The following is a 24,525-nucleotide window of genomic DNA, read 5'->3' as shown; positions in this document are numbered from 1 at the left end:
CTTTACATCTGGATGATCTGGATGACCCAATTGGCAATATCATCCTTCCACACTACACATCAAAAAACTGTGGCATGTGAAGAAAGCTCATATATTTCTTAAATATACTTTGTACACATGTCAGTGCCAAATGATATCCATACTGCTACTAGATCAATTTAACTCAAAAAACTTGGAATCAGATTAGATTGGTGCAGTGGGGGGTGCAAATGCCCCTGGCTTTGCCCCCCTGAAATTCACTTTGTCCCCTAATTCCCTAAACAAAATTCCTGGTGCCGCCACTGGATTGGTGATGTCTCGCTGTGACTCTCGCATATAAGGTAAAAAACTTGGACCACCTACTTTTAATCGGGATTGGCACGATTTATATCATTGGATTTAAATCGCGATTTAAATCACAATTTAAATCAAATGATTTTTTTTAATCACTGATTTAAATCAACTTTTTAATTTTTTTGCCATTTTTAATCAATTTAAGTTAATTTTTTTCTTGTTTTTTTTTTGCCTGTTTTGCTTTATTCCTAATGCTTCTACAACTTTTGGATACAATTAAAATACCTTTATATAAAAATGGTGTCATTTTATGTATTGCTAAAAATTCATCTTCAAGGTGCAGACTTCAACAGGTTTTTTACCAAGATTTTACCAAATTTTTCTTTGAAATTTTCACATGTTAGGATTGCACATATGTCTAGCATTCCTATGGTCTCTTTTGACTATATCATGGGGTATTGCAATTCTTGGAATCAAATTTTTTTTAAATCGATTTAAAGCAAAAGATAGTTTTGATTTTTTTTTAATCAAAAAAAAAATCACCAACCCTGCTTTTAATGCTTGCAATATTGTGCATGTGCTGACAGTACAACAGAGTTTTTGTGGGAAATACTTAAATCACATACATTTTTTTTTTGTGTGTGTGTGAGTGCCGGACGGCCCCGGACAGTGCCGGACGGCCCCGACCGGCGTAGTGACAACCCTGGGTTGTATTATGTTCTGCTTATCGTTCCCATCCTTTGATATTGTCAAATATGATTTCTATTCAGAACCATTTAGGTGACAGAAAAACACCTTCAACAGTCGGACAGGCTCCTCAAGTTTAAAGTAGGGTTGGTCGGTCAGGGTTTTTTTTCAGCAAATGACTCTAAAAATCTGTAAAATAAATTGTGAAATGCTGCCCTCACATCATCTACTTTTTGCCCATATATAAAGCTGATTTACATGCATACAGCAAATTCTGTCAAGTGATTTTACATGCATCATGCATACAGCAAATTTGTTAAAAAATGGAAAATCTGGGTCAGTGGGGCCCATGCCAACTAGTTTGTTTGTCATCTTATTACACAGCAGTTTTAGTCAAACTTGTGGTTTTGGTATAATGGTATTGTTCTGTCACAACATCAACTTGACATTTTGATTGTGTTTACTGTGTGATTTTCACCAAGCAGATGTCATTGAAATGCAAAGATAAAAACCAAAACACTCGTTCTATAGAGTTTAACAAATTTACTCTAACATTTTCGATTTATTTATTCCTGTTAGATTTAAGTGATTGAAACTTAAAATGTTTGCTAGTTAGTCTAGACCCATTCCCAATTTGTGTTTTTCAATGATAATGGAATATAAACCAGGCACTTGAAACAAAATTAGTGTATAATTGATCATCTTGAGAATAAGTGGCCTTGTATTGACACACTATAAATGATGATGACAACGCTAAAAGTTTGTCGGGTGTGGTCATTAGTTTTGAGTTCTGCATGCGTCATTATTTTATAAAGTTTTAAAAACATTTTAAATTCTTCAAGTGAGTTTTTGTGTTATTATTGTACAATGTACATTGCTATACACCAATCCAAAAACGCCATTACTGCAGTGTCCCCCGGCGTAAAATTGTGGTGTCCCAAGGTCGGGGGTTCCATCATTTACTTGTTAGTGTGCTATACAGAATTGTACACAACAGTAATTTTCAATACACGACCATGAATTGATTGAACAAATTAAATCTCCCGCACTGGTACATCTGTGGTTCCTTCAATAGAGGGCCAAGTATAGTTAACGCTTCTCGGATTTGTGTATACTCGAAAATGCATACAAAAGTTTTTCTTGTTATAATAGAGACCCAGCATGTTAATAGTAACTAGAGTATAAATACTGGTTGTATACAATGTACATGGTCATTAGTGTCAAATTTGAAAATTGCCTCAATGGGCTCAAAGTTGGTGGACAATGTCCAACATAAACATGAGGAGGGGGAACTTGTTAAAAATTAAGCAGAGGTCATTCACTTGAGGTCAAAGGTCATCAGGGTTGATTTTTTTACAATGGCTCAATGTTGGTGAAATAAACTTGGTGAGGATGGGAACATTTTGAAAATGAAGAGGAAGACATTTTTGGTCAAGGGTCATCTGAGGTCAAATGAAAATGACCCACTAATTATATTCTCTGAATAATAATGATCACAACAACTGAGCTCCGCGCAAGCCAAGAACCATACAACAAGTTTTATTTACCATACTTGACTTTGTTTGTTTATTTCTACATATTTATTGATTTGATTTGATATTTATTGATGTTTGTTTGTATGTTTGCCTGTTTGTTTATTTATTTGTTATTATTATAATTTAATGCTTTATCGTATTTTTCTTACAGAGATGCTTATGCAGTGCTTCAAGCCCTTGGAAATACTGTGGGAAAGGTGTGTACATACCACTCCCTATTCCAGGAAAAATACAGCACTATTTTTTTGGAATTAAACAAAATATTATCCTGTTTGCCAAATGAAACATAACTAAATCCTAATCCTTTAAGGGGGTACTACACCCCTATGGTAAATTTGTGACTATTTTTTTCATTTTTCTCAAAAAATAATAACACACTGGTAAAAAAAGTTATGTTTATTATTGGGGCAAGGAATCCAATTACTACACTGAAATTTCAGTGACTCAAGACAAGCGGTAGACCTTTTTTCAAAATTTGGACTGGGGTGGATTTTGAAAAAGTGGACTTTTTTTCAAAAATTTGGACCATTTTTGACAAAAAGGCATTAAAAAAACCCTATTTTTCACTTGCTACACTCGCAAATGGGACTTTTTGAGTAAAAAAAGGGGACATTTGGGGGGCATCCATCCTCCACCTTTGTTTCCAATGGACATTTTATTGTGAAATGCCATTGTACAAGGAATACATAAAAAAATTCCACATAGCCCCCGAATGAAAAGTATTTAATTATCTTTGTAATCACTCAAAAATCATTTGGTGTGAATTTTACATCCGAACTGGAGGCTATTAAATTTTTACGAGCCTTTTTATTTTACATGTAAAGCCTATGGGGGTGACGATTAGAAATGGACGGCAATATTGAAAAACCCTCATTTTGGGCCATTTTAGACACTAAAATGCACATAAAAAAAGAATAGCCTCTAGTTCGGATGTAAAATTCACACACAATGCTACCTGAGTGAGTACAAACATAATTAAATACATTTCATTCGGGGCTATATCAAAAACAAAAAATGTCCTATACCCTAATGGTTATGGACCTCCCCGGTTGAAATTCATACTCCTGCAAATAGGTTTTTTTTTGTCAAATTTAGTAGTACCCTAAAAGTTTGGAAAATATTGTAGAAACTTTAACCTAAAATGTGAAAGCATATGGATCAGTAGTTAATGACACATGTGTAATCTCTATGAGAAAGTCATTAACGTGACCGTCTTTTTTACAAAGTCATTTTAAAGTAAATTGGTAAGCACTTCAGGAAATGCTCATATTGCTATGGTTCAATGGTCAACTAAATAAATCAAACAATATGACTTGTGTCACTTTCAATATTTTATTTAGATACAGCGACCTCTAAATAAATGATAATATAAATGATGGACAAATAATCAGATGACTGATCTCAAAAACAAATTAACATGGAAAAGAAAGTGAGACAGATCACGCCTAAATACATTAAGGATGAATATGGATACCTCCAAGTCTCTGACACAGATAATGCACTACTAAGTTTGCAACAATTAGTGAGCGGGAACTGAATCATAACTATTCGCATCTGAAGTTCATAGACTCGCTACACCGGGATATTGACCAAAAGAGCCAGTCCGGTCCAATATAGAAAAAAAGATGTGGTACATCAGGTTTGCCTTAAAATGTTCGGTCGGGTTCGGTAGATGGAATAGGGAAATCCAGGATTGGGGTGAAGGAAATCTTGCTCCGCAGGGCTCTAATACTTAAAAATTATTCTTGGTTTGGAGATATTTTCACTCAAGCACCTGCAACACTGATCCATTCACTGAGAATGGCCCTTAAAGGTAAGGTTGTTGAAGTATTTATTCTGTATGTGGGTGTCAAAAGCAGAGTTGTGTTACATTATTGAGTTATAATCACATTTAAGAGTTTTCTCATTGCCTATATCAATACATTTGTGCCCTGCAGTTATTTTTGACATCTTTAATCAAACAATGATACATCATACTCTACATTGAGAAGAAGTTACATTACCATTTGTGTCAATTAGGTTAAGTCGTTGCCCTCCTTAATCTGCATATTTAAGTTTTAGCAATAACTATGTGTGCGTAAATTTATTTATTAAGGGTATAAAGAACCAGGCAAGTAGTGTTATTTAAAAACAGGTGAAATGTTTTAAGGATGAATAATTAAGGATGAAATGTTTTTCAATTTATTTAGTCAATAGAATCAACACTATTTTTCGTCCATCTAATTTGATTCAAATGTCATCCTTTTTTAGGTTAAAATATAATTCCATGGTTTTTTTTTTCATTTCAGTATTTTTGCATTTTAACTAAGGCTTAACTATTTATTTTTTTGCAGAAAAACAAAAAAAAATATCTAGGGTCAGGCCTAATTTTAGGGTCAGTCGGGTTATGCGGCACGCCAATCAAACAATTTTTTTAGGCCTAAGTGCAATGCAAAAGTTTTGTTTTGTTGTATATGTTTTTTTTACATGTTTTCTTTGTGGTCCTAAATTTCTAAGACTTGGCACAAGTCTAAGCATTCTAGAGTCAAGATTCTAGAGTATCTAGGCTAAGAGTTAGCCCATAATTTTAATATTTTATGTTATTTTTGACAATGGGTTATGAAAAAGATTAGAAAATGTGTTTTCTGAAAATTAGAATGCATAACTTGAAATTTGTCTTTGCACAAGTCTTTGGGCTTCATTGTCACAGCATACACAAAATACCCTGAAAATATGGATACCTCTAAGTCTCTGACACCCGGCTCTGACACAGATGATGCACTGCGCTGTTTCTGTTCTTTCCTATGTAAAAATGGCAAGTTTGCAACAATTAGTGAGTGGGAAATGAATCTGACGATTCGCGTCGGAAGTTCATAGACTCGCAATACCCATTTATTGACAAAAAGAGACAGTCCGGTTCAATATAGAAACAACCTTGCAGGATGTGGTACATCAGGTTTGCCTTAAAATGTACGGGTCAGTTTCGGTAGATGGGATAGGGAAATCCAGAATTGGGTGAAGGAAATCTTCGCCCGCAGGACTCTAATACTTAAAAGGTCTGCAATTTTTTTGATTTGGAGATATTTTCACTCAAACACATGCGACACTGTTTGGATCCGTTCACTGAGAATGGCCCTTAAATAAAGGGAATGGTTGTTTTGTTGAAGTATTTATTCTGTATGTGGGTGTCAAAAGCAGAGTTGTGTTACATTATTGAGTTATAATCACATTTAAGAGTTTTCTCATTGCCTATATCAATACATTTGTGCCCTGCAGTTATTTTTGACATCTTTAATCAAACTAGAGCGGTTCTCGGGCTTCGCGGTTCTCTGCTTTGGTGGTTTGTTTTGGTACTGAATGGTACATGTGTTTGGGTGATCATTGATGGTGTTTGTGATTGATTGGTTTAGGTTGGGTGATGTATGTTTTGTTTCTGTTCAGAACCTTGTGGGGATTTGGCGAGTCGATGGGTGGGGTAATTAGTTAAATGTTTGTAAGAAGGGAAAGTGAGAGGTTAGAGAGTTAAAATGAGGTAGACGGTAGAGGTTTGTAAAGGTTGAAGGGAAAACATAGGAGCATGGACACTTGGCCTGGTGAAATAGTTGTTGAATAGAAGTTGATGTATAATGTTTGTTGATGAATGAGATCGATTTGACCGAATTAATTACACGTCTGTCTGCAGTGGATACTTTGAAGGGAAGTGACGGCCCGGGTTGCCAAAAAATTTCAGCCCGAATTGCGGGTCAAATAATCGAAAAGTCGCCCAATTTTTCTCTTTACCATTGGTTTCTATGGGACATGAAATGATCGGAAGTCGCGGGAGCCAATGTTGAAAAGTCGCCCAATTTTTTCTTAACCATTGGTTTCTATGGGACAGGAAATTGTCAAAAGTCGCGGGAAAATCTTCAAAAGTCGCCCAATTGGGCTACCAAATCGCAGGTTTGGCAATCCTCACTCACTGACGGGCGCTTGTGACGCTTTCTTTGGCGTGGTGTAAACAAAAACATGGAATATAGCATAGGCGTATGCAACATCATTTAAATTAATTATTATTTACCGATACAACATTGTAGGCGTTTCAATGTACAAAAACTTGTGTCATAGCGTTACGTAATCGCTATCATCATCATCAATTCGCTCAACACGATGAGTCATTCTTCAAGTCAAGTACCAATTTCCTTGATGTGTTTATTATACAGGTTTGGGCAAAATCGATTTTTCTTTTATAATATCCCGTGGACGGCAATGCACAAAACGTACTACGCCATAATATAGATAAGGCTAAATAAAAATAAAATGATGTTTCCGGTAACATGCTCTGAAAAAATTGGGACGGAAGGAAGGAAAAAAAAATCATTTACACATACTGAAATTTCGACCCAATTTAACACTTGAAGGTTAGCCAATAGAAAAACAGTATGACTCGGGGTCTCAATCGCAAAAGCTCTTCTCATACTACACAAGTGTGTCGTACTGTCCAATATCATTTACCTACTCTCTGTCATTCACTGTTCTTGTCTATATATAAAAGCTTTTTCTGTTTGTGCAATTATAGAAAACTGCTACATACAATTTGGAAATTTATGCAATACAAAACACTAAACAGATAAAATAATATTTTGAAATGACCATAATTAGCGGTAGAAAAAAGTAAGGAGTCCAAACTCCAAATGGACCCTCTTATCTTAAATCCAAAAAATAGGGGTCCATAACCAAACTTTTGGGATCCAAAAATAGTCAAATATAATATTAACTTGTAAACAGTTAAATGACTTGAACGTGAAATCAATAAGTGTAAATCAAACCAATTTTTTAAGTTTACCTGACTTGGGGATCAAATCTCGACAGAGGTTTCTTGCCAATACAACATTTTACTAATTTGACCTCAGATGACCCCTGGTGACCCCAAATGACCTTACCAAAATATGGCTCTAAATGGTGACTGTATCCACCAAGTTTCATGCCCATATGACAGTTTTTACTAATATGACCTCTGGTGACCCCAAAATGACCTTCAAAAAATTTGGCTCTAAATGTTGACTGTACTAACCATGTTTCATGCCCATATGACAGTTTTAACTAATTTGACCTCAGATGATCTCTGGTGACCCCAAATGACCTTCAAAAAATTTGGCTCTAAATGTAGACTGTATTAACTAAGTTTCATGCCCATATGACAGTTTTAACGAATTTGACCTTAGATGACCTCTGGTGACCCCAAATGATCTTCAAAAAATTTGGCTCAAATGTAAACTGTACTTACCAAGTTTCATGTCCATATGACAGTTTTAACTAATTTGACCTCGGATGACATATGGTGACCCCGAAATGACCTTAAAAATTTGGCTCTAAATGTTCACTGTATTAACCAAGTTTCATGCCCATATAACAGTTTTAACTAATTTGACCTCAAATGACCTCTGGTGACCCGAAATGACCTTAAAAGAATTGGCTCTAAATGTTGACTGTACTAACCAAGTTTCATGTCCATATGACAGTTTTAACTAATTTGACCTCAGATGACCTCTGGTGACCTCAAAATTACCTTCAACAAATTTGGCTCTAAATGTTGACTGTATTAACCAAGTTTCATGCCCATATGACAGTTTAACCTAATTGACCTCAGATGACCTCTGTTGACCCCGAAATGACCTTCAAAAATGTGGCTCTAAATGTTGACTGTATTAACCAAGTTTCATGCCCATATGACAGTTTAACCTAATTTGACCTCAGATGACCTCTGTTGACCCCGAAATGACCTTCAAAAAATTTGGCTCTAAATGTTGACTGTATTAACCAAGTTTCATGCCCATATGACAGTTTTAACTAATTTGACCTCAGATGACCTCTGGTGACCCCAAAATGACCTTCCAAAATTTTGGCTCTAAATATTGACTGTACCCACCAAGTATCATGCCAATGTGATGTGACAGTTTTACTAATTTGACCTTTGGTGACCCTGAAATTACCCTCCACAAATTTGGCTCTAAATATTGAATCTACCCTATCAAGTTTCATGCCCATATGATAGTTTTTACTAATTTGACCTCAGATGACCCCTGGATGACCTTGACCCATTAACCAATACAAACTTGTTCTGTCTCGGGTCATGATGAACCCACCCACCAAAAAGTTTGGGTCAAATAATAATTGCCCTTGTAAAACAAACTGGGACATCCCCATACCCCCATTTAACATGTGCTTAATATCTGTATCATCCAAGTATCCTCATCTTCAATGCAACGTTCACTATTTATCGCTATGGAATTATATTTACATGTTGAAAAAGGTAGGCCTAGGGTTGAGTTTCTTGACGGGATAATATGCAGGCCTGGGCGAGCGGCATGAGAAAATAAATGTTGGTTAATCCTGAAATCTGCCAGGTTAGTTATTTTAATTTTTATTATATCGGTGCTGACAAAATGCACAACTTCCTCAACGTTTATAAATTGAAATGAACAGTCTTTTATTCATACTTGATAGGGGTTTATCGTTGAGTGTCTAGGACAAGATTACACAATTTTTCGGCCTACATCATTTTTAGCATTTTAACTTTTTTATTACTTGCTCTTTTTAATACGAGCTTTATGGGAATTAGTTCGACAACAACACCGATTTAATGAGCGTTAGGCCTTTGTCTTATAGTGTTGGGCCTACTATTACCGTTTTTATCAAATTTTTTGCGGACACAGACAAAATACCCAGCAAACACAAAACGTTTTCGACATCATTCGCAAAAGGTTATAAAAGGTTGTCAGAAAACGTTTAAATGTCGGGTTATATAAAGGGTATATTAAGAGTATAAAACATTTTCATAACCTTAAAAAACATTTTTGATAATCTACTGCTCAGCAAACAAAAATGTTTTACAGAAAACGTTTAAATGTCGGGTTATATAAAGGGTATAAAAACGTTTTAATAACATTCCAAAAACATTCTTGAAAACTTGATACAAAACATTCTAAACAGAATGTTATTTTGGGGTTGAAAAATATTTGCGAAAAAATGTTTGCCCAAAATATTTTCAATAACGTTTTAAAAACGTTTTCATGACCTTTATATGACCCGACATTTAAATGTTATTAAAAGGTTTTGAAAAAAACATTTTAAGAACATTTCTGTGTTTGCTGGGTTCAAACATTTTAACATAATGTTATTTAAGTATTGACACAATATTTGGCAAAAATGTTTGTAAAAATAGTTTACAATAACATTTTTTGTAAACATTGAAAAATATTGTTGTATTGTGTTTTCATACAAAACGTTTTAAAACGTTATCATGACCTTTATATAACCCGACATTTTAATGTTATTAAAACGTTTTTAGCTAAACCAAAAGCCAAAATATAACTTATTTAAAACGTTTTTAAAACGTTTTTGTGTTTGCTGGGTAGTTCAATAGTTTTTCAATAGTTGTAGGCCTAGGCCTACTTAATATTACGAGTCCTGCTGCACGCTGTTTTCATAAATAAAATAGTTGTGCATAGGCCTAGGCCTATATCGCGATAAATATTATCTATCAATTCAACTGTATTTCTTTAATCATTGAATGGCAGAAAGTCGGGGGAAAATAAAATAATGTGATTTCCAACAACTTCATATCAGAATTTCGACACGGACGACTCTTGAAAAATTTAATTTTTTCCAAAAGTGGCATAAATTATTTCATGTCAGAATTTCGACACGGACGACTCTTGAAAATTTTTATTTTTTCCAAAAGTGGCACCAAAAAAGAGGGCGGGCGGGTTTAGCCTACCGGAAACCGAATTTTATTTTTAGTAGGCCTAACAAGATGAGTCATACATCATAGTTTATTGGTATCACATTGATACAACCTGATTGGTCCCCATATTTTACTGCTAGAAAGCCGATTGGTCAAAAAGCCACTTGAACATTTGCCCACACATTGATCAGCCACTTTGACCTTTTTATCACGACTTGATCACGCGCCACGATTAGTGACAAGTAGGTCTATTACTAGTAGGGATTTTACGATTTCAATATTACATTCGCATGGACGGTCATTTTTTTTGCGGGGTCGCTAGGATTCTAGCGAGTAGATTTCTTGCAATATTTGGCTTATTTACCATCCAATTTATATCCTACAATGTACCTGTATATCATTAGCATATCAAGCGCGGCCCAACAAAAATAGTTTTTTGAGGTTTCTGATCGTCACGCTGAAACACTTTTAAGGACACAATTCAGTATCGAAGTTACGTAATGTTACTATGTCAACGGGATCACGCGCTTGAGTTATGAACCACGATCGAAACAATCACCACACAAAGTATATGGGACTTGAAGGCATATCAAAATAGCGTGATCCGGTAACCAAGCGAATTACGTAACCACTTCGATGCTGAATTTCCTCCGTTTTCCCAGCCATTTTGTTTACTCGTTGTTAACGACGTAACTGATTAGTCTCGACCCCAGAGTGCAACGTGGCTGTATCGCGAACATGACTTGAAGACAGAAACCGGCTGTAAAAGAGGTGGGTCATCTCGCGAGATCTTGTGACTTGCATTGTTTCATCTCGTAAGGTCGATGGCTCAAAAATTATCTTTGAAGTATCACAAATTCCAAGTGTAAGGTACTTGGATACATTAAACAGGATAATTATGATTTAGAAATCAGATATGTGAGTACCAATTTTATATAAATTGACTCAATTGCAAAAAAAATGTTGCTACGTTTGTATAGATCCCAATGACACACACAGTGGCATAAGCCAGTCTCTGTGTACAAACGGCGTACACGAGACTGGCAAGTCTATACCACATCGTAACGACTCTAAAAGCGACCGAGTCAATGGGGGGATATACTATCATGACTATTGGGCAACTTCCACTTGATTGGCCCTCAGCCAGTCTGAGATAGAAGTATAAATTCGTAACCAATGGCAACGGTAGGCAAAACCGGCTATGCACGACTATGTGCACGACTATATGGACCAACCTCTGGTTGGATCGCACGGAATACAGAGTTGCCAATGCAGATTAATAAGGTATAATATTGGGTGACTTTGTGAACGTCCAACTAAATTAGTACAATTCTGAATACTTCGTTATTCTTTTTGTAGATGTCGACTACCATTCAAATTTAATAGGTTTCATCATTAGCACACACTTGACATATCCTGAAAGTGTCACTGAAAAAAAATACTTCGTTTGTCTGCTTTTTTGTATACAAGAAACACATGAGACATCTGTTTGTGTGGACTTTGTGCAAGGAGCCCAAATCCCCACAACAATGATACATCATACTCTACATTGAGAAGAATTTACATTACCATTTGTGTCAATTAGGTTAAGTCGGATCATTGCCCTCCTTAATCTGCATATTTAAGTTTTAGCAATAACTATTTGTGCGTAAATTTATTTATTAAGGGTATAAAGAACCAGGCAAGTAGTGTTATTTAAAAACAGGTGAAATGTTTTAAGGATGAATAATTAAGGATGAAATGTTTTTCAATTTATTTAGTCAATAGAATCAACACTATTTTTCGTCCATCTAATTTGATTCAAATGTCATCCTTTTTTAGGTTAAAATATAATTCCGTGGTTTTTTTTTTCATTTCAGTATTTTTGCATTTTAACTAAGGCTTGTTTTGTTGTATATGTTTTTTTTTCTTTGTGTTCATTTCTTGTTTGATGTGTTTGTTTGTTTGTTTTTTGTTGTTGTTATTGTTGTGAAGATTATTGTGGTTGTAAGGATTATTGTTGTTGTTTTTGTTGTAATTATTGTTGATATTAAAAAAATTGATATTAAAAAAACATTTTTGATTTTATTTTTATATTAAGCGGGATATTAAGCCATAACATTTTTATAGAAATGCTGACAATAATTGTTTTCTGTCACATTGTCAGGATCCTACAGGGCAGCCTTACATCTACCACGATGACCCGCACCTGGCACCAAGATCCATGAGAGAGAGGGTGAGTTGCTTCTGCAATCATCAAGTGTTCAATTTTTTTTTTTTTTTTTGCCTTTTTTGCTTTTCCTTGGTCGACCAACCCTAATCTAGAAAATCTGGACAAGTTTTTTAACAGTTTCTTCACATTTTAAAACTGTATTAAGGGTGGTCTTATGGAAACTTTCGGGCCTCATAACTGCTAAATTTATGGTCCAAAGTATATGTGATGCGATCTGGTCCATGGGGGCCAAAGGCGGTAAAATTGAAACAGAGATAAAGGTAAAAATATGGAGTAAAAAACAATAAAATACATGAGAAAATAGACATAAAAAAACTTCCTAACTTTAGAACCAAGTATGCTAGACCTTTGGTGTTTTCAGTAAATGATAGCCTATTGTATGTATAATATATTAATTACAGTAACTCAATTTCCAAAAATGCCTCCTTTGGCCCCCATGGACCAGATTGTGTCACATATAAAAGTATACATATTGAGAAAGGCAAAGACTTGATCAATTCATCATGCTCATTTTTGGCCCCAAATCCCCCAAAACGTTTTTTTTATATTAATTTTTAAAAACTAGATAAAAACATCTAGGAGTCGTTTTAGTATTTTTTTTTTCACCAGCTTCACCAAAATTATTTGAAATTTGGGTGAAAATCAGGCTTTTTTATTATTTATTTGAAAATTAAGCATTTTTGACCATTTTTGGTGCAAATCTCTCAAAGTTGGTCAAAATTTTTAAAAAGTAAAAAACAGCTCCATATTTTTGATATGTTGAACGTATTTTGGGATTTAGGGCCAAAAATGAGCATTTGGGCTCAAATTTGACCTCACAGATGAATTTATCAAGTCTTCACCATTCTAAACATACATACTTTTATATACTTTGGACCATAAATTTAGCAGTTATGAGGCCTGAAAGTTTCCATAATTGCAGGGTTAAGACCACCCTTAATACAGTTTTAAAATGTGAAGAAACTGTTAAAAAACATGTCCAGATTTTCAAGATTAGGGTTGGTATAAATTTCAAATGGAATGAACACATTGGATGGCTCCATATTAATTTCATACACCCTCTGAGAAAGTTTCAATTTGAATCTTCCACAAAATTTGGTACATGCTAGTGCCATTTAAAATGTATACTCCCCCTTTGGACAAATCAAATAGCAAAACACACCTTCATTTGGGGCTAAAATAGTCTTAAATTGAAATTTTTCGGGCACAAGGGGTAGTAAAACAGAAACAAAATATGCTCGTCCCCCGACCTCCTCTAAATTGTAATGCTTCCGCCACTGGTATATATTATACTACCGGTGGTCCACAAACAACGCACCACAAATCAAATAAATTTTAAAGCCTTTTGTGCTTTTTGAGTGGCAAACACTCACATCAATGAGGGCGCTGTGAGTTTTGACCAAATTTTCCCGGTATTAGAGTTCAATAATATAATTGCATCTAAAATCGGACCTCTTCCCATATTCCTGTCCCGTCATATCCGGATGGCGTCCCTTAAATTTAGTAGCCTCTGAGCACTATATTGGGATTAGCCTGGCTTCGGCCGAATGTTATAAATAAATAAATTTAAAAAAAATTATGCTGCGGGTTTAATTAGGGGAATTTCCTTGCAATTTGCTAAAGATTTTCCCCACAAAATTGTTTTCTATTTAACCATGTTTGATATATGTCCTATTGTTACAGAGAGACTACAGGAGAAGCTTGGAATCTGGCCGTAAAGCCGCACAGTTTGTCATACAAAAGAATCCAAAGTTATTCTTATCATATCAACATGATGAACCAAAAATAGAGGTGAGAAGTGAATTACTGATTCATCTAGTAATATTTCTATACAAAAGAATCCAAAGTTATTCTTATCATATCAACATGATGAACCAAAAATAGAGGTGAGAAGTGAATTACTGATTCATCTAGTAACATTTCTATACAAAAGAATCCAAAGTTATTCTTATCATATCAACATGATGAACCAAAAATAGAGGTGAGAAGTGAATTACTGATTCATATAGTAACATTTCTATACAAAAGAATCCAAAGTTATTCTTATCATATCAACATGATGAACCAAAAATAGAGGTGAGAAGTGAATTACTGATTCATCTAGTAACATTTCTATACAAAAGAATCCAAAGTTATTCTTATCATATCAACATGATGAACCAAAAATAGAGGTGAGAAGTAAATTACTGATTCATCTAGTAACATTTCTATACAAAAGAATCCCAAATTATTCTTAGCATATCAACATGATGAACCAAAAATAGAGGTGAGAAGTGAATTACTGATTCATCTAGTAACATTTCTATACAAAAGAATCCAAAGTTATTCTTATCATATCAACATGATGAACCAAAAATAGAGGTGAGAAGTGAATTACTGATTCATCTAGTAACATTTCTATACAAAAGAATCCAAAGTTATTCTTAGCATATCAACATGATGAACCAAAAATAGAGGTGAGAAGTGAATTACTGATTCATCTAGTAATATTTCTATTCAAGGAGTCTACTACTTTGATAAATGATGCCAAAGCAATAAATAGACCATTCCTATAATTGGCATTTTCCTGCTGTTGATGGGGTAAAAATCAATATCACGTACCATAAAACAACGAAAGCGGGGTCAAGAAAGATATCATGTGATTATATATAAAATTAACGAAATATTTAGCAAATTCACCATGATATTGACATGTTTTAAGTCTTTTTGCATATTGAAATTAAATGAAATACAACTATGTTAAGTCTTGTCTTTCTTTACCTTCTTTTAGTCCCTATATCCACCACTACCTGAATATGCTATGAAGGATCCTGGGGATGAGGCTATCATGGAACGTGTGGATGAGAATGATATCAAAGGAGCCTGGGAAATGTACCAATCAACTGTGCAAGCAGGTATATAGCTTTAAAAAAAGATTCAGGCACACTTTTGACAATGTATTTTCCAAGGATGCAAGTTTTCAGGCTTTTGCCTGAATTCTGGCTTTTTTGTAGTCCAGATTTATAGAGTCCCTTTTAGGGGCATTCTGGTCATTTCAGGCTGTTTTTAAGCTTATTTAGGCCTTTTGTCAAAAGTGCACTTCCACCCTTGATTTTCATATGGAAGAAAAATTATGCAACTCTTTACCCTTAAAACATAGTTTGTTAAAGATTCCAGTGGGGAAAAAATTCATTTTCCTTGTGAGGAACATTTTAATATTTTAGGACCTGTTTGTATGAAGCTTGGTTCTGTTATTGCTTTGCATCATTGAGGTCCTGGGTTCAACCCCAGGCCCAGATGGTTTCCAGTCCATACTCCATACATAGGTTTTCTAAGTCTTCCAGTTTCCTTCTGCGTGTAAATCGAGCTTTCTCCTTTTATATACATATTGGTTGTGATAAAATAGGTATTAGAAAATCGTGCAAATAGTCTTGAGTAACTGATTAGAGCCAAAAAAATCCAAGCAATCCATTCCAACTCACCAACAATATAATCTAAGCACCGGGAAAATGCGCAATTTTTGAGAGCAAATTACGCGCACCAGTTTTAGAAAATTTGCGATTTCCGCGATTTGCCCATAATATTCCCAAAATGCGTGCATTTTCCCAAAAAAGTTCAAATTTGTAGTTTAAAAAAAAAAATTTTAATGTTTTCTTTTTTTCCTCGGAAATCGGAAATCCTTCCACGGCAGGGGTGGAATTTCTCGTGCAGAGACTCCCGTAAAATGCCTTCAGTCAACTTGAACGGCTCATTCACTCAGCAAACTTACGTTCAAGTTCAACACCGGAATTCAACCACAGATTTTCAACACATTGAGAATCGCGAAAACACAACCAGCTTTCAACTCCGCTCATTTTTAACAAATTAATCAATACTACCGATTAATCAATAAAAGTTTCTCACCAATGCAGTGATTGGACATCTATCCACTAACAACACGATATTCAGCCAATCATGTTCTGGTTTCTATACACGACGGCACTGCGACCCAAATTGTGTGCTCACTTCCGGGTTCATGTTTACGACTGTCAAAATTGCACTGTGCTTTTTTCTGCATGGATTGTATTGCAGATCGCCATGGATTCTTTCAATTTTAGTAAAACTTACATTTTTGGAAAATGAATACTTTAAAATGGATATCTTAGAAAAATTTTAAAATTCGCGGCCGAACCTAAAATGCGCGATTATACCCAAAATTCGTGAATTTCAGCATTTTTTGCGCATAGCGAATTCTCCCGGTGCTTAATATAATCCAAGTAAAATATTTGGTATCAAACCATATAATTTTATTTTATTTGCATAACAAATATAACACAAATTTTCGGTCATAGACCTTTATCAAGTGTGGAGTGAAAACCTTTTGCATGCCGGAAAACAAAGGAAGGCATGAAACAGGTACACGCCAACCATCTTTATGGAGGGACAATATCCGTTTGTATCTTTTAATAAAAGTGAAATAGGTCAGTAAGTTCCCTAGAGTACACTGAAACACAGCTTTGAAACTAGGTCATGCTACTCTTCTCTTCATAACAGATAGCTTGCTAAATCGCACAAAAATGAGAACAATATTACTGAAGTTGTTATTGTTGTTGTGTTAAGTTTGTAACTCTCTTCACGCGGGTGTCGACTGCAGACGACAAGTTTCAAAAAAAATTTAAAAATTCAGAAATGTAAATTTTCATGACCATATTCGGAATCAGCATGAAAAATGCATTAAAATGAGTACAAAAAAACACGCCTAGTATTGATCCAGTAGTTCTTAAGATAGCTCTTGTTATTTTGAGAAAATATTTCAAAACTTGAACTTTTTCCATTGAAGCGCATGGCTAGCACGCAAAGCATTAATATGCCAAAGTGTTGTATGTTGTTTATTTGCTTCCTCATGACACCGAGATCTTAACTCTCTCCATGCGGATGTCGACTGCAGACGACAAAACTTGGGACTTTTTATGATGAAGCCTATGGCTAGCACGAGAGCATTAAAATTATGTCGTAACTTTAAATGTCACAATAAAGTAAGCCCACAGGGTTTTCAACAAAGTATCACATATTTCACTCTGTCATTCATAAACATGATAAATGACAACCAATATTTTTTTCCTTTTCTCAGGTCAGGAAGTGTCATTAGAAACCAGTAATGCTCTATTGGATATGCTCTGTTTCCATGGCAATCAAGCAAGGCCGTCATTGGTGGAATTAGTTGATAAATCTATAGCAACAGCACAGGAACTTCAAGCAGCCTTAAAAGATGACACACAAGAGGTATGGGAAGCTTCGTCCTGGAATTTTGGAATTAGGAAATTTTGGTTCAGTGGAAAGAGGCTCCCTTTTCCGAAACCTCTTTTATAAATACGGATCTCTCTGTTGTCCATCTGTGTGATTTTCATGCTTTCATGCATTAATTTCTTATTCTGAAGCATTTAGGAGAACATACTATGTTAAATACATCATTCAAATACCACATTTCGGTGTTATTACCCCATATTAAGTAATTTTGTTGTTTCAATTTCAACACATCAGATATTCAATGCAGTACACATAAATTCACTTATCCAGATTCTTCATTTATTCGCCCAATGCTTGGTCCCATTATGGCAGATTCTATTACCCCCACGACCCATTATTCAAAATCGCGCACTGTGATTCGTTGAAACGCGTCACGTGAAAGACCATTAATTAGCAATAAAGTGGCCAGGGCAACAAACTTTATCACTTAGGCGCTCTACATTGAGGTAAACAACTTGAAATATTTGGGCAAAAAATGTGATATTTTCTCTTTAAATCGCACTGTTTTGTGGTAATAGAATAGAAATAAAGGGTGCAGCATTATCCTTTACGCAAAATAATGTGTCCTCGGCAGTAAAAGCGTTTAAATAATGGGTTCGCTGCGCCTCACCCATTATTTACGTTTTACTGCCTCGACACATTATTTGCGTAAAGGATAATGCATTACCCTTTATTTCTTAAATAATAGACGTTGGACAGTGCTAAGAAATTGGGAACTGGTATTTTAGACAAATCAGTGCACTTGCGCTATGCTCAGAGGAGGCTTAAAGGCATTCCTACAATGCACTATGATTGGGAAATTTGATCAATATAACCTAATTTTAAAGGCAAAGTCCCCATTGCCACACACACAAAATGGTAATTTTAAAACTGCAGCCAGCGAGCTAATAGTTGAGACTTAGGACTGATATTTGATTTTCTTACAGGAAACATTCATATTGTCCCACTGCATTAATTTTATTCCTAAGTCTCGATGTTATGAATGTTAAATAATAGGATGAAAACACCAGATATTTGCACACAATTCCAATGCAAGGCATGATCAACTGTACCACATGTGTACAAAAGCCAGACATACAAGGTCAGACACCCCATTGGGTTGTGGGAATGTCTTTAAACATCCTCTGCGCTATGCTGATGCTTGCCCAATGCATCTTATCATGATTGGGCTATTCCAGTTGAAATCCATACACCTCCTATTAAAATCTTCCACACAGGGAGTATGGATTTCAAATGGGGCTACCTGAATGGGTGACTCCTTTAATATCTATACCGCCTGTGTAGGAGATGAAGGTCATGTCTAGGGGTGTATGGATTTCAATTGGTATAGCCCATTGATTTGCCCAATTTAAGCTTACTTACGATGCTTACATGCTATGGCATGGAAATTTCTACATTTGATTACTTTTTCGTTGAAAAAGATGGGGAGTTTTTATAGAAGGGGGCGTTTAAGGTAGAAACATCGGCCACGGTGTCATGCACAGATTTGGTTTAAAATGATACAGGATGTGTAGTTGGGTGAGAAAAACTTGCCTGCCAAGTTTTAATTTTTGCCAACAAAGCGTTTTTGAGTTATGCCATTTTTTATCATTAGAAAACCCCATTGACTTTGTACATAAAGTGGTTTTGACACTAAGCCTCGTTCACTAAAATTGGTAAAAGTTTGAAAATGGATACTATGTTTAAATCTTATTTTTTCTCCTTTCTATCCCATTTATAGAACTGCTTTTTGGATCTTTTTATTACAAAAATGTTACCAAATAATATTAGTGACTTTTTTCGAATATATTGGTCAGTAATATAGGGGATATTTATAGGTTAATGAACGCGTATTACTTATTGGGAGAGAAATTAGACAAAATAATGCACTGCAGCAGCTGATGTTGATCGTCTAATGCACGAGCCCGAAGAAGGGAGTGCATTAGACGCATCAACATCAGCATAAGTACATATTTTGCCTAATTTCTCGAGCAATAAGTAATACAAGTTTATTAATCTATTTCATACACGAGAAGAAAAAAAGCGCGTGATTTTTACTTTTTTATATAACAAATTATCACTAAAATGTTGGAAAACAGAACCAAATATAAATGCATCAACCCGCCCGAAAAATGAATCAATCCTACGACGCTGTGACAGCAGCTGAAACACTGCTTAGCGTAATGCTGGAGTGCACAATATACACAATCAATGCATGTTTCGTACTTGTCTAACAGCTTTTCTGATTGGCTGCTTAGATATAGGAGTGTATGAATTGAAGGTAATGTTAGTACTTGCTCAAATCTTCTTGATTTGATCTAGAAACACTGAATGACCCAATTTCATAATTATTGTCTGAGCTAACCATAGGGCCAATTTTAACAAACAAGGTGTCATATGAAAGGTTATTAAATTTAGAAACTTTTCTGCCAGCTTTTTTTAATAAAGTGTTTCTATTTTAAGTTATGGGTGTTTCTAGATTTCCCTAATTTAAAAATAGAAAAATGATTTTTCTCAAAAATAAACACTTTATCAAAAAAATCTGGCGAGAGAATTTAGATATTAGGCTTATTAACCACCCCGCAAACTATGAAAACCATATCACATTCCCTCTAGGCTAGCAATAATTATTTGTAGAAAAAATTAGGGAATTTTCAAAAATAGAGAAAAACATAAAATTGTTTAAATTTTCATGAAACATTAAAAATCAGTGGAGTAAAGACTTATCTTTGTTATATATTTGAAATGGATACATAATTCTGATTTGAAATAGTGGCTATTTTCCTGCATGGGCCTATTATCCGATGCTCCTATACCTTAATAGGTCTACCGTAAAGATTCGCCTAATGGCGCACTTGGGCTTCCTTTGCCTTGGGGTAAATTTCATGTCCAAATAGCGAGCTCTCTCCTCTGAAATTCCAATACAAATTAAGGTTCCATGCCCTTATTTGCTGGTGGGAATTTTACGGGAGGGCAATCTTAGGTTGTGCCTAAACTTCCACTTATGTCAAGTGAGCTCATAGCACTATTAGGTGAATCTTTACAGTATGCTGTGATTTGATTTGACTGACAGGAAGAGCTAGATGAGGATGCTATCAAGGGTGAAGCTGAAGAGGCAGAGTCTGTGTCAGGTCAGAAGAGTGATGCCAAAGATAAGAGGAAGAAGAGAAAACAGGATCAGTTTGAAGTCACTTGGATGTAAGACTTGTTATATGACTGTTGTACGTGGTGTGATGCAGCTTAGCATGCACAATGTTTTAGAATAGAATGTTAAATTGGTTATAGTTCGATAGTACAAGGGACATTAGTCTGAATACACAATAACTTAGTTATAAACCCTAATCCATACCCTAACCCTGATTGGTTACAGGTCAATAGTACACAATAACTTGGATATAAACCGTAATCTGTACCATAACCCTGAACTTTACCATAACCCTAGCCTTAAACCTAACCCTAAATATGACCCTGGCTCTAACCTTAACCCTAACTATGACCCTAACCATATCCCTAACAGTAACCCTAATAATAATGCTAACCCTAATCATAATCTATAATGCCCTAAACCCTAATTTGAACCCTTTTTAGGCTAATAATGGGCTGTTCCCGTTAGATCAGCGTTATATAATCTCTCCATGCCGGTGTCGATTGCAGATAAACAATTTCAATTTTTTTTTTATTTAAAAATTTCAGAATTGTAATCAACAACATAACTATTCATTCATTTTTAACAACTTTTTTTTTTTTGTGTTTGAACAGTGATGGTAATGAGGCAGAGCAATTGTTTGAAGCAATAAAAGAAAAAAATGCACCCAGCTATAGCGCCCTGATACAAGGCATGGTCAAGGTCAGTAATCTAGATGTGCCCTAATCTAGTCCACTGAGGCCAAAGTCGGAAATTCTGAAAATTGAGTTACTATCATTACTAAGTTGCTCAGTACCTACAATTACTGATGTTGAATCCCCAGTTCTCTTGAATACTTGGCGGCAAAGTTATGAACCTTTTATATGCACCATTTTCTTATATTTTTTCTCCTCACTTTTTGTCTACATCTTAGTTTCATTATTGCCGACTTTAGCCTGATTGGACCAGATCTGGTCACATATTAAGCTTTGTGTCCTTCATTGTGGTGCTACAAAAACAAATTGGGTGGGAATCCAAATATATGCCAAAAAGTGGTAACTTTTAAAAATTGGTTTTATTTCTGATTTCTTATTTGAGTGGGAGAACAAGTGGAGGGGGGCAAAGCCCAAGATTGTGCCCCACTGGTGATCCGATCTGCTCCCAAAAAATGGCAAATCAAAATTTTTGATTAAAATATAAAATATACATTTCTTTTCTAACATTCTTTCAAATGTTTTGTATTTTTTGCAGCACAATGCCCATGTAAAAGCTTTCAACATGTACAATGAGATGCAGCAAAAGAAATATATACCTGATGTCAGGGCCTATAATGCTCTGATTGAAGCTGTGCCATTTATTAGGGATAACCCTGAAGATGTATGGCAAGTATTGGAGGTAAGAATCAATCAATCAATCAATCAATCAATTGGTTAAGATTCCGATGTCAGGGCCTATAATGCTCGGATTGAAGCTGTGCCATTTATTAGGGATAACCCTGAAGATGTATGGCAAGTATTGGAGGTAAGAATCAATCAATCAATCAATCAATCAATCAATCAATTGGTTAAGATTCCGATGTCAGGGCCTATAATGCTCTGATTGAAGCTGTGCCACTTATTAGGGATAACCCTGAAGATGTATGGCAAGTATTGGAGGTAAGAATCAATCAATCAATCAATCAATCAATCAATCAATTGGTTAAGATTCCGATGTCAGGTCCTATCATGGTCTCATTGCAGCTGTGCCATTTATTAGGGATAACCCTGAAGATGTATGGCAAGTATTGGAGGTAAGAATCAATCAATCAATCAATCAATCAGGTAAGATCCTGATATCCTATCATGGTCTCATTGAAGCCATACCCTTTATTAGGGACAACCCTGAAGATTTATGGCAACTACTGGAGGTAAGAATCAATCAATCAATCAATCAATCAATCAATCAATCAATCAATCGTGTAAGATCCTGATGTCAGGTCCTATCATAGTCTCATTGAAGCCATGTCCTTTACTAGGGACAACCCTGAAGATGTATGGCAAGTATTGGAGGTAACAATCAATCAATCAATCAATCGGGTAAGATCCTGATATCAGGTCCTATCATGGCCTCATTGAAGCCATACCATTTATTAGAGGTAACCCTGAAGATGTATGTCAAGTACTGAAGTTAAGAATCAATCAATCAATGAATCAATCAGTTAAGATTTTGATGTCAGGTCCTATCCTGCTCTCATTGAAGCTGTGCCATTTATTAGAGATAACCCTGAAGATATATGGCAAGTATTGGAGGTAAGAATCAATCTCTCATTGAAGCTGTGCCATCAATCAATCATTCTTATTCAATGGGTGCGTCTTGTAAAGAATTCACGTAATTTGATTGGTTTTCTGGTGTATAATATCTCACAATAGTTGATAGTGATATTAGTCAGGCGCGCCGCCACGCAACAGTGGCACGCTTGTTGCTCCTCAATGATCGCGCGATAATGCGTTTATGTAACCACGCATGAGAACTAAGAACGCGATTCGGCGGCTTAGATGTTCGTGATGGTTTCGTTCATTTAAAACAACGGGATGTCCTCACAAAAGTAACTTTATTTTTTCTGAAAAAGGCAGTTTTTCTCAAAATTACATTAAAACTGAATAAGAATGAGAATAAATGATAGGATTTTGTCTTTTGCCTATCCAATATCGTGTCATAATGGATAGGCTGGCCAATATTTCCACTACTCAAAATATTGGCCAGCCCATCCATTATGACACGATATTGGATAGGCAAAAAGACAAAATCCTATCATTTATTCTCTAAATCAATCAATCAGGTAAGATCCTGATATCAGGGCATATAATGCTCTCATTGAAGCTGTGACATCAATCAAGCAATCAATCAATCAGGTAAGATCCTGATGTCAGGTCCTATCATGGTCTCATTAAAGCCATACCCTTTATCAGGGATAACCCTTAAGATGTATGGCAAGTATTGGAGGTAAGAATCAATCAATCAATCAATCAATCAATCAGGTAAGATCCTGATGTCAGGTTCTTTCATGGTCTCATTAAAGCCATACCCTTTATTAGGGATAACCCTTAAGATGTATGGCAAGTATTGGAGGTAAGAATCAATCAATTAATCAAGCGAGTAAGATCCTGATTTCAGGGCCTATAATGCCCTCATTAAAACTATACCCTTTATTAGGGATAACCCTGAAGATTTATGGCAAATACTGGAGGTCAGAATCAATCAATCAATCGGGTAAGATCCGGATATCAGGTCCTATCATGGTCTCATTGAAGCCATGTCCTTTATTATGGATAACCCTGAAAATGTATGGCAAGTATTGTGGGTAAGAATCAATCAATCAATCGGGTAAGATCCTGATATCAGGTCCTATCATGGCCTCATTGAAGCCATACCATTTATTAGAGATAACCCTGAAGATGTATGTCAAGTACTGAAGTTAAGAATCAATCAATCAATGAATCAATCAGTTAAGATTTTGATGTCAGGTCCTATCCTGCTCTCATTGAAGCTGTGCCATTTATTAGAGATAACCCTGAAGATATATGGCAAGTATTGGAGGTAAGAATCAATCTCTCATTGAAGCTGTGCCATCAATCAATCAATCAATCAATCAATCAGGTAAGATCCTGATATCGGGGCATATAATGCTCTCATTGAAGCTGTGACATCAATCAATCAATCAGGTAAGATCCTGATGTCAGGTCCTATGGTCTCATTGAAGCCAAACCCT

The 24,525-nt window shown here is 35.4% G+C and overlaps 1 protein-coding gene across 1 annotated transcript in view; it reads left to right on the top strand.

The window, feature by feature from the left end:
* The window catches only part of LOC140147905 (small ribosomal subunit protein mS39-like), an 80,169-nt gene that overhangs the window by 7,681 nt on the left and 47,963 nt on the right, over positions 1-24,525 (top strand). The window contains exons 3-10 of the mRNA XM_072169696.1: positions 2,647-2,692; positions 12,344-12,412; positions 14,093-14,200; positions 15,180-15,303; positions 17,499-17,650; positions 20,727-20,851; positions 21,413-21,500; positions 22,029-22,172. Coding sequence (XP_072025797.1) covers positions 2,647-2,692; positions 12,344-12,412; positions 14,093-14,200; positions 15,180-15,303; positions 17,499-17,650; positions 20,727-20,851; positions 21,413-21,500; positions 22,029-22,172 — 856 coding nt within the window. The remainder of the gene's footprint in view (positions 1-2,646; positions 2,693-12,343; positions 12,413-14,092; positions 14,201-15,179; positions 15,304-17,498; positions 17,651-20,726; positions 20,852-21,412; positions 21,501-22,028; positions 22,173-24,525) is intronic.

Source organism: Amphiura filiformis, chromosome 3 (genome assembly GCF_039555335.1).
Source record: "Amphiura filiformis chromosome 3, Afil_fr2py, whole genome shotgun sequence".
Taxonomy (NCBI): Eukaryota; Metazoa; Echinodermata; class Ophiuroidea; order Amphilepidida; family Amphiuridae; genus Amphiura; species Amphiura filiformis.
The sequence above is the reverse complement of the archived record's forward strand: the minus strand, read 5'-3'. Positions and strand labels throughout refer to the sequence as shown.